The 12,105-nt window shown below is 35.6% G+C and overlaps 1 protein-coding gene across 1 annotated transcript in view; it reads right to left on the reverse strand.

Annotated features, from left to right (window-relative positions):
- LOC140138079 (scavenger receptor cysteine-rich domain-containing protein DMBT1-like) overlaps positions 1-10,589 on the reverse strand; it is a 178,895-nt gene extending 168,306 nt beyond the window's left edge. Inside the window, exon 1 of the mRNA XM_072159951.1 lies at positions 9,978-10,589. Coding sequence (XP_072016052.1) covers positions 9,978-10,044 — 67 coding nt within the window. The 5' untranslated portion in view covers positions 10,045-10,589. The remainder of the gene's footprint in view (positions 1-9,977) is intronic.
- Between the last annotated feature and the right edge of the window lie 1,516 nt (positions 10,590-12,105).

Raw genomic sequence — 12,105 nt, forward strand, 5'->3', positions numbered from 1 at the left:
GTCAGTCAGCATTTTTTATCCTAAAACACATTCTCAAGCTCTAAAATAACTCGCCAAATATACCTATTTTACAGCATTTTGAGTGTGTTCATTTTTACAGGATACTGTAAATTTTACAGGGTTTTGTTGGCAGATTGGCTGCACACACTTTTGCTGTAAAATTTACAAGATTTTTTTACAGTGTAGCAATGATTCTGTAGACCTATATTGAGAAAAAGCAGCGGATTTCCATCTCGAAATAATTATATTCATGATAGTGATTTCAAACTGTTTTACATTGTTTGCTATCACCAACATTGCAATGCAATATCGTAGGAATTATTAGCTGTATGCCTTATTCCTTATTCTTATATATTTCATTTTTAACTTAGTGGTAATTCACCTTGATAAGGGTTTATACACAAACAATATTCTTGTGCTTTAGATAGGGATTACGGCAAACAACCGTGCTATAATGTCGCCTTGTAATGTAAAGTCTGATGGACATGTCTTATCTGGTGGAAATCTATCGGCATCTAATGATTTCTTAAAAGGCATTTACAGATTACTGGTCGATTTACATGTTAGGTGAGGAAAGAACGCAATAACGGTGAATATAAAGCAAACTGCTACATGTAGTATGAATATTTCATTACTTGTGTAACTTTCCAGAATCAGTGTAACTGATTACGATTATTTCACTGATGACAATGAGAATCGGTGAACTGGTAAATTACTGTGGACGCAAAAACGAATTCAACTGTAGACATTGTTGGCGAGCTTCGCAAATTAGTAATTATATGTGACAACAAATGAAAATCAAAGTTAAGATGGTCTGAACGTCTATTCTTACACAAACTAGAAAAAATTTTGGAGGAAATGGAAAACAAGAAAGTGAAATAAATGAAATCTCGAAACCCAGTTTACGTCGACCTTTAACAGAAACTGTTTTAAAGAAAGGGGAAAAAGACAAGAAATAATAAAACTGAACATTTAAATAAGAAGTCAAACCTCAAAGGAGTATCAAATTTAATCAATATTCTCTGTTGCCCACATATATAATGCTTGATGATTTGGCAAGTGTCTTTCAATTGGTGACTTTCTTACAGCTTTGCGTAGTTTTTGTGGGTGTTATTTGCACTCATAATATCTTCACTTCTCTGCTTTGTTTCCGCTATAGTGTGTATTGCCTTATAATAGATACAGACAAAATGTGTCTCATTATAATATACAGTGAATTGTACTCGCCATGATGTAATTATATATTACCAAAATAATGTGTGGATCAGTAACTCATATTTGAAACGCATTTGTTAATATACCCAACTATAAAACCATTGATTGAACAAAAATGCACTTACAGAGTCTAAATATGATATAAAATTGGATCGGTTGAGCCCATATTTATTGGTCGAGCTATGAGTTTTAAAATATTGGACGAGACGTAGTCGAGTCCAATATTTTACAACTCATAGCGAGACCAATAAATATTGGGCGTAAAGCATCAATTTTATCATTATTATGTTTTGGATCCAATATTATCACAACTTGGATCCATCAAAACATAATAATGCTCATTATTGGTCAAGGTGGGTGAAGGTGGTTGTTTATCGTGTAGATAGAAAGAATCTCCCATACAGCTGACTTTGTGTCACATTGAAACCAATCCCATTCATATGTTAAGATCGTCTCTTGTGTTTCAACGACCAACACACTGGCTCATCGGATTGTCGTTTCTTACTCCATTAGTGGGATATTGATTAACGTTATACATGTTATACGCTGCTCTAAGGTACTGTACATACCGCTGTATAGCACTCAAAGGACTCTTCTTGATCTCACAAAGTAAACTAACGCAACGAACAAAATCACCACCAGCAAATAAGACTTAAATTATTGGATTTTTGTCAGGACGATTTGCATGAAGATGAACTTCAAACGTGATATGTTTTTAGAAAAGGGAAGCAGTGATTTTACGAAAAAATGCCGATTCCACTCTGTTATTTAGTTGTCACTTTGTCTTATAATGACACACAATTAACATATAAAAAGGGGTGTCATTAGTGAAAATGTCGAAAGGTGTTCACTTAAATAGCATCCATCTTTGAATAGAATCACTAAGCGTTTTTGGTTAGAATTCAAGTAAAACATGCCCTTCATCTACTTGTTAGACTCCTCAAACACCGATAGAAGATCATGTGGCCAAGTGCCTTAAAACACGATCCTCAAACATTGAAGCCTCTTACATGGTTAACTGGTAAGTCAATTGTGGGTGTGAGAGTGGGTAATCAGTGGATGAAGGTGTCTCGTAAAGTGGTTAGGTAAAATAGAACATACCACTACCATCCGATAGGTTAGCTGTACGATTCGATTCAAAGGAAGATATTCGATCATGATAAATTACTATTGGACGCAGTTATATGTGATGTTATTTATTTTATCAGTGAGTTAAAAGCTTGGTAAGATGAAAATGTGAGCTGTAAACATCATTACAACAATATAGACAATTTTGCATTATTTGTCGATGTATTACGAACAGCGGAACGGAAGTCCAGGTTGAAATACCCGTAGGCCTCATGCAAAACTCAAAGTCAATAGCTGTCACTGAACTGGATTGTCCCTCCTACTGTATTTATTTTTTGCTTTGGTCATTTCTCGGACAAATTAATGCATCAAACTTCAACTATATGTGATACTCAAATTGGTTTTCGTTTAGACAGAATTCAAGAAATGTTATTGCAAACTACGGCCTTTTTTCTTGAAGCGCTTTATGAAAAATCCCGTCTGTCTCTCTCCTGATGATTAGAATAACATGATATTATTTGAAGCGCTCTGTTACCTTTTTTATGGGAAAGTATACAGTTCACTCAATTTATGCATAAATTGAGAGAACTTTAGTTTCAAATAAGTACGATTTGTGCGTGTAAAGAACATGAAATATGTGTGGAAATGGGCATATGATATTTGTTTAGTTATTCAATATTTTATTTGGGTCATATTCGAAGGATATGACTTGATGTACCCTTTCTGTTTAACCCCTTACGCTCGTATTAGCCGTTGCCTATCATGTATACCTTGCACAGATAGGTACCCCATTTTGTATTTTCTTTGCGAAGATTGTAAACTTTTCCCAAAATTTAATAACCACAGTCCACAATCGGCATGATCAAAATGTAATTCAGTTACGTACCATGATATTCAATGTAGATCCAGAGGATTTTAAGTTAAACAGTATAATACTTCGTTGATGTATAGCAGATTTTGGTGACTTTTGAACAATGAAGTACAAGCTAAAAACATTAAAGATATTGATATTACGGAACGGACATACTCAATGACATCCTTCATTGTCATATGAAATGTATACTTTTCCATCTAAAGAAAGGCAACAGTGCACTTCAAATAATATCATGTTATTCTAATCATCACGAGAGAGACAGACGGTATTTTTCATAAAAGCGCTTCAAGAAATAAGGCCGTAGTTTGCAATAACATTTCTTGATTTCTGTCTAAACGAAAACCAATTTGAGTATCACATATAGTTTGATGCATTGATTTGTCCGATAAATGACCAAAGCAAAAATAAATAGTAGGAGGGACATTACTGGACAGTGACAGTTGTTGAAGTTGAGTTTTGCATGCTAGGGTATTTCAACCTGGACTTCCGCTGTTTGTAATCGACAGATAATGCAAAATTGTCTATATCATTGATAATGTTGTAATGATTTTTACAGCTCATATTCTCATCTTACCAAGCTTTTAACTCACTGGTAAAATATATGCACCTAATCATATATAACTGTGTCCAATAGTAATATATCATGATCGAAGATCTTCCTCTGATTTGAATTGAATTGTACAGCTAACCTATCGGCACTAGCCGGATCATATTACCTACCGTAATGATAGTGTCATGTTCTATTTTACCTAACCACTTTACGAGACACCTACATCCACTGATTACCCACTCTCACCCCCACAATTGACTTACTAGTTAACCATGTAAGAGGCTTCAATGTTTGAGGATCGTGTTTTAAGGCACTTGGCCACATGACCTTCTATCGGTGTTTTAGGAGTCGAAATCTAATGCATAAAACTAAACACGCAGCTCCATCTATCTCCTTTATACATTTATATTAAGTAGTGTGAGTATTTACTCGATGGAGCAGGTCTCCTTACACGGTTTCGATCACATGATCAATAATTATAGGCCATATTTGAATTTTTTAGAATTTGTGAGCAAATTTTGAATGGTTAGAAACGTAGATTATGATATTTTAATATGTGCTACTTTTTCTGAAGGGTAACCCTTACAAGTGTTATCTGAATCAAGTATAGTAGTATAATAATTTTCAGGTGATTTTACCAAAACTTAGAGCCATCGATAAACATCATCATCACCAAATTAGACAGATTTGCCTCTTTTCATGAGTATTTGCTTTACGCATGTTGACATGTAATCATGGTAATAGCCTCTTCGAAATAGTTTCATTGCTTGACTTGGGATCATTCGGGAAACAAAATTTCATATAAGTTACCATGAATCTAGATGACGCTGACCAATTTCGATTCCTCTATACAATGTACATTATCATCATTTTGATATGTGCCGTCGATATGTGTTATTTATTTGTATTCCCCAATCGTATGAATCTATTGCTTGGTTTGATTGGAAAGGCGCTGTATTTCAAATTGAGGCTCAAGATTCTAGTAATTTCTAGACAGGTGGATGTTTTTGCGCCAATGATCGCTTTCCCCCTTTTATCATTCAAAAGAGTGTTTGCCTTCACTCTTTCGGGTCTGTCAAAAATCGCACAAGAACGCTATTGCTCCTTCCATAGTAAAATCCAGGGAGAATGGTCCATCACACATAAGTGCAATATGCTAACAAATACATGAGCAAGCTGTGAGTTAATGGTTTGAGTTGAAGCACAAATATACGCTCACTTTCAAAGTCATCATATAAAATACAAGTAGGGGTGTGTGACAAGACTATGAAACAACGCTGACTTTGCTTGAGGTGTAAATATTGTCCGCTGGTACAGGTATTGTGTATTTACTTATTTTGACCCTTCAAATGGCTTGTCTGTGGGGTGGAGAAGGGAGGAGAGAGGGGGTGGATGATGTATACGTGTGCGGGGGTATGGGGGTGTGTGGGTGTGAGGGGTGGGCCGGGGTGGGTTAGTGGGTCACACTGTGGGTGTGTGTGTGAGAGAGAAAGATGTTGTTTTGTGTGTATGTGAAGCAAAATTGCAGAAAATAATAGAATTAATCGGGTTTATTTTAACAAGCAAACAGAACAATATTTTGATTGACAACAACGTTAAAACAATTCGTACTATTTGGTGAGATATATAACCCGTTTTCTATAGTACAAAACATACTCTAAGTAAGGAAGACAGGCTGTCGTGTCGTGTAATAACAGTAGTTTGCCAGGGTAACGTTACACTTTCGGAAGTAGATATAATGAGATAAAGTGTAAGACATATGTAATGTGAAGCCGAGTTAATCAGATAATTTTTCAAGAAGCTTGAAATTACTTTTATCCATCTCAATTTCTTCTTTGATATCATTGGAAGATCACCTGTAAAGCTGTCCGGATAGCACGGTCACTTGATGCATGTATTGAAACAACACACGGTCACTTGATGCATGTAGTAAAACAATCCACTTATACTTAGGAAGAGTAGGAGGATAAGAAGTTGAAGTCAATTTTGATGGCAAGGTATACAGTAAATATTGATTAAAAGTGGTTGATATGCCCTATATATTGGTTGTTCCTAACCTAACTGGGGATTCAACAAGTATCTTCTTAGTAAATTATATACGCTTGGGAATAAATACCATCAACTTCAACGTCAGATTTTTTCTAGCAAACACTCTCAAAAGACACACTTTAACAGTGATACTAGACAAGTGATAGACACAGGCAAAGTGTGATTTTCAACGCAAAGGTAAAATAAAGACTTTATATAGTCTCAATGTTTTAGACACATTTGAAAGGAATAAAAAAATAAATGAAATATTAAGAATAAAATTATACAGGTAAATAATTTAACATCACGAGAAAATGTCCTTTTATAATAAATAACAATGAGCTTTGGCCCTGATTATCTCGATGTTGTCATGGTAATTCAAGTGACAGGAAAGTCTACCTTACGTACGTGCTTGTTGAACGACATACTTTTAGATGTCTCATGTATGAATCTTTTAGCGTTTCGGACAAGTTTAAGCTCAATAGTAATGCTGAAATGTCGGAACGTGTGTTGGACATGTTGGCAAGTTAAGCCCATTTTGTAATATTGAAATGTCGGAGCGTGTGTAAGAGGGTACCGGGTATGTATTTTTGTGTGGAGTGCACGTGACTGATGTGAGTAAGGTGTGGACTGGGGTGGGGGTGTGTGGGTGGGGTGAGTGCCTGTGGGGGTGCTGTGGGGTGTGTAGGGGTGGGATGAGTTTGAAAGTATGTATGTGCAGCTTCTTCTCATAAAAACAGCAAAATAGTTTTTGGTGTTGATAAATGTAAAGAACATTATATATTTTAAATATAGACCTTGCATATTTTTGGGAGTTTATCCGGTGACTGGAAAATCTACATTATTTGAAGCCTATAGAACAACTCTTTTCTCATTCATTTTGCGACTATGTTCCTCGCTTGGACATGACAAAATGTATCATAATAATCGCACGAATGTGTATGTATAGGCCTACACGTACGTCAGTTGTATTGGGGTTGCACATCGAAGACAGTGAACAAGGTAATAAAATGTACTTTATGTTACACTGACTTTCAGACTTAAATCTGAATTGAATCTACGCCTTCCCGCGACAGCATTCACAGCAATAATTATTTAATAAACTAAATAATTCAGAGCGACGAAATATTGGAGGGAGTAGTTCATTGCTTTTTAATTCCCTTGTACTCTTCTCTGTCTATAGTTAATTGATATTCAAGTGACGTGACGCTCGCAAGACATCAATTTGTAGTATACAGTCGCATCTTGAACTAGCACGTGTCATGTCTATACCGATTGCGTGATACTTGGGTATCTTGCATGACTTTATATAAGATTGTGTTTCACGTCCTTGTAAACGCAGGAAAGTCAGCAGACGGGACCGGGATGCCTCAAGAATCGGAACAAGGGGCCTAGCATCATCATACTGTTACTAAGTCATTTTAATAGTCCAAATAATGTGTTTAGTAATTAAACACATTCTAGCTATCACTTTGTAACCACGTAAAAAGGCTTAACTTACATTTAACCAAATACTCAGATTGCGTAAACAAACTTTCAATAATACCGGTACTCAATATACTCTATACATGTTTAGTATTGAAAAATGTTCATAAAGTAACAACCGTGAAAAAAAGGTGCTTAAAAGTGTAATTACTTAACACAGTTCTAGTGAATTCGTTGATTTTATATATTTCCTCACTATACTATATGTGCGGGTTAGAAAATGCATAAAAATAAAGTGAAATTATAAGGAAGCATTATAAGGAATGTTTGAAATGAATGACATCATCAGTCACATTCACATCTTGAAGCATTAAGTTCAATCTCTATGTCACACCTTGCTCGCTGTGCAATCTAGTTCAGCTGTTAATTACCATTGTGAATGGGAGGTTCATAAAGTGCCGATACTATCTAGGGAACAGTAAATTATATCAGGAAAGTCTCTATGGAAGCAAAAATTCACATCTTGCTGTCGTTTGCTCATTTTCTGTTAAGCCTTGCGGCAAAGTACATCAATGTTATACATAATAGCATATAGTGCATCTCTGGAAGATCATATGTTGCCGCACATTTCTGGGGTTTGCATTTGAGTATGGATGATATACACTTTTCTCCTAAGTACTCAAAATACAGCGTCAACTTTACTCTCTCATACAGTCTCATTTGTCATTCTATATATGACAGAGGTGAATTTTAATGAACACTATTATAAAACCTTTAAACTTTGCGCGATTAAGCGAAATAATTGATGTCGTTCACATTCAATATCCACTTGTTAATTCATACGTGGTAAATACTAAATATCGACTCATTTCTTTCTGAGATGTGAACGTTTATAGTGTATAATATCTAAAACAAAAGAACTGGCATGCTGGTTTTAGCCTTATATCTCGAAATTGATTTTCCAACAATATCCCATTCATTGTACATGATTGCATCACACATACGCGCAACAAGTTATTTTTGTGAGTATATCCAAGAACGGGAAAGTCTACTTCGCTTTCATGTTTGCTGAATATGTACAGGAGGTGTATTAATTCCTGCACATCAATGATATATCTATATATCTGAGCAGTATGTGGGTGTGTGTTTGTCAAGTAAATATTAACAATGATAATAATAATTGTGCCTAAATTTCAAAATAGTTTGGCAAAATCTAACTTATTGTGTGTGTATGACTGCATCCGAGTTATTTTTGCGAGTAAATCCATGTACTGGAAAGTCTACTTTGCTTTGATGACTTGCTGAATATACGTATATGCATAACGTCTCTTTATGCGCAATTGTGTCTTAATTTTGTGTGTTTTAGTTTTTGAACAGGTTAAAATTCCTGTTTATGTAGGTAAAGTAGGTAAGATGTTGTACGTGTTATTATCCTGAATTATAAACATTTATTTGCCATTTTTTTTACATTAAGATACTCATACAGACCATATTCATGACATTAGATTTGTTAAATTGACACTTTGCACTATTTTTAAACAACGAGATCTCTTGCATCCCCGGTTTGCATCAGGAAACATACAATTATTTCATGGGAATTAAAACTAATGCATATAGTCAGTGTGGTGTCACAAACACTCACAAAGGTAGACGGCTGACTTTTCTATTATACATATACCAACCTGCTGAGCGCTCTGTGGTGTCTAAATAATTTCTAATGGTTGTTGGCTACGTCGAATGTGATACAGTCTATCTATATATCTAAATTATTCATAGGTTCAGCTAGGCTGGTTTCACCATTACCTGGTATATGAGGTGCCTATGTACTGATGTGCCCCTCAGGTAACGGTGATAAATCTTATTGCCAATAATCCTCCAGATGATAACGTTTCTTAGGGATGAAAGAAGTTTTACGTTTCAGCAATTTCAATCACCTTTATCAATAATATATAGCTTCATTAATACACACATATATGTTACTTTTGCTTTGCTTTAATGTTATTAACGTGTGTAAGTCGGTGTTTTAAAAAGAAAAAACTTCTAACTTCTAACTCTTATTTCTAATTCAAATCGCTCTGAGGAACTTCTTTCGTTTTCACCCATTGAAATCACAACAATCATGACAATAGGATATATACTTGGTGCTTGGATATACATTTTTTTTACAAATCCTGGTGTTAAAATTAAGCATCAAATTGTGTCTTTTAGTGTGATATTTTTGATTTTTATAGGCCTTCAGTTCGCACGCGAGCTTTTTACGGAATTAATTTTTTAGCGTCTCAAACTAATATAGTTTGCTAAAGAAAGATATTTCCCATTGAGATGAGGTGACATGTGTTTACATTTGATACGCCCTCTGTTGGTCTGTGATCAAAATTGTCAGGCAAAAAACACTATAGTTTACATGGAAGAAGTTGATTTTTATTCATTAACTTTGGTTTCAAAGCAAATAATACAAAAAATGGTATCAATCTTGTTTATAAATGCATCAAGCTATATACATAATATCACACAAAACTTCAAAGGTTTTTAAAAGTTGAGTTTTAAAGAGATTTATGTAGTCTGTCATAGACACTTCTGTGTTATTTTGCCTGCTTTGAATCAACAGAGGGCGGTCTGAATGTAAACATGTGACATCATAGGTCACCTCATCTATTGTAACTATAGTAATCCTAGTGGTTCTTCTAGTAAACGTATAACATTGGCGGAAATTTATTAATGGCAAAGTCTGCACTCTGGGCAAATATTGTTCCTCGCCAAATAAGCAAATATAATATAAAAACATTAAAACTTAAATCAGAGGAGAAACTGTCTTACCTTGTGCCATAATACGTGTCAGAAGACAGGAAACTGATATGATGGTCCAAAAAAGGTGTAAGCCCATCTTGGCAACAAGAATGATACAATATTCTGTTTAAGGCAGATATTTCACGGAATAGTTCATGAAGAAAACAAAGAAACAAACAAAAACTGCAATTCCACTAGTATCTTTCAAGTAGACCGACGAATTTTATAGCCTGTAGTTATAGCTCATCACAGTATCTCATCCTGACTGATGCATGAATGCCAAACCACTGAGTGAATCCGTACGTTTGAAATAGCGAGCCGTGCATGCGGACAACTGTCCATCCATTAGCTTGGTAATTGTGTGATGGCATGGTATGTTAGCGCGCCACGCTTATTAGACAAACCAGCCCATTTGTGTGAAAAAAGCTTGGTCTCATATTGTATGCCAATATTATATTACAAGTTAAATTATTTGACAATACGTTTGGAGAAAAGTGACATGACCATGATGCCCATAATGAAAGACAGCAAACACAGGAGAATAACGAGGTCGCCGTTGACAGTGACTTACTGTGTACACTCTTAGTCATGAAAGAAACTGATGTGCAATCGAATTTGGTGCCATAAATGGAGACAATATTGACATTGATGGTCTTAAATAGATAGTCACATTGTTTTCTATTTCTCTAAAATTTCGCATTTCATTTTACGTTCAGTGGTGTTTGAACCAAGAAGTAGGAACAAGGGCGGTGCGCGAACCAAAGCTGGACCACGGGGCTTATGGTTCAGTACCACTAATTATCTATCATGTATATTGCACAAGGAGAAACTTTGCTAATTTCGGGCGGAATTTTCTCATATTCAGAAGCTAAATGATTTAGATGCCAAATGATCAAAAACTCAACATAGGTTGACCTGAAACTTTTCTTGTTTTATCGCACTGAACCGTAAACACCTTAAAATGAGTGAAATGACACGCGCCCTCGAAGCTGAAAGTTACAATTAGGGCGAATATTTACTACAAACCGATGCCGTGCCCGTGCGGATGAATTTTGGTAATATTAGGGGAGAGTGGGGTAATCCCGGGCACCTTTCGTTAAGGCTACACAGGTACAAGATTAAATAAAGTTCATCAGTGAAAATCGTATCAATGCAAAGAAGGAGTAATGTTTTAACTAGCAACCAGTTTTTAATAACTCAACATCTATAGTTAATAAGTTATAATTAAAAAACAAAATGGAAAAAAATGATGGGGTAATGCCGGACACGGGGTATTCCCGGACACATGATTGTTGCTAAGAGGGAAAGTGGAGTAGGATGATAATCCCCTGAATGTATTAGGTACTTCTGTTACCTCAAGCATACAACTATGGGGGCTGTTGTTGTTGTCTATATTTTCGAAATAACAAGTGTCCGGCATTACCCCATCTGTATAGAGACGCACGTGTGTCCGGGATTACCCCTCACGGTCTCGATTTATTTTTTCAGTGCTTGTTCTACTAATCCATTTTTAAGATACCAGAATTCATACATCCAGCTAACAATCAAGTATCAAACATAATTTTCATCCATACTTAATCTGTGTCCCTTGTCGCATTAACTGTCACCCAGCTAATAAATCACTTTCCAGATAAAAAGTCAAAAAAATGACAATTTCTGTTTTTTCGTAATTTTCACAAAGAAAGACGAAACCTAAAGCGCTGGTAGTAGTACACGTGAGGTACACCTTGAGGTAGCTAATACCCTAAGGTAGTATTATAGTGCCACCCTTCTACGTTTAGCTGCAATCGACGTGTCCGGGATTCCCCACAGTCCGGCATTACCCCACTTTCCCCTACAAGTTAATGTCATATGTAATGAGGGAAAATATACCATTTCGAAGCATCAAAACCCGAAATGTACTTTTTTGGCTATATAATTTGGTAAATTTCAGTGATTTTAGAGCAGTCTTTTCAGATGCCACACGAACAAATAGTTCATCGTCGTATTTCCATGCATCGCCCAGGCCTATATAACCTTATGCGGCTTTCGCGGTTCGTAAAGCATAAAGTTCAAGAAATGAGGGGATTTGTGCCAAAAAAATGTGAACCTGTGGCAGTCATATTTCATGTGTTTCCATAAGTCAGAAATATATATATCTAAATAACTTTTGGTCTTA

The sequence above is a fragment of the Amphiura filiformis genome, chromosome 17, assembly GCF_039555335.1.
Source record: "Amphiura filiformis chromosome 17, Afil_fr2py, whole genome shotgun sequence".
Lineage (NCBI taxonomy): Eukaryota > Metazoa > Echinodermata > Ophiuroidea > Amphilepidida > Amphiuridae > Amphiura > Amphiura filiformis.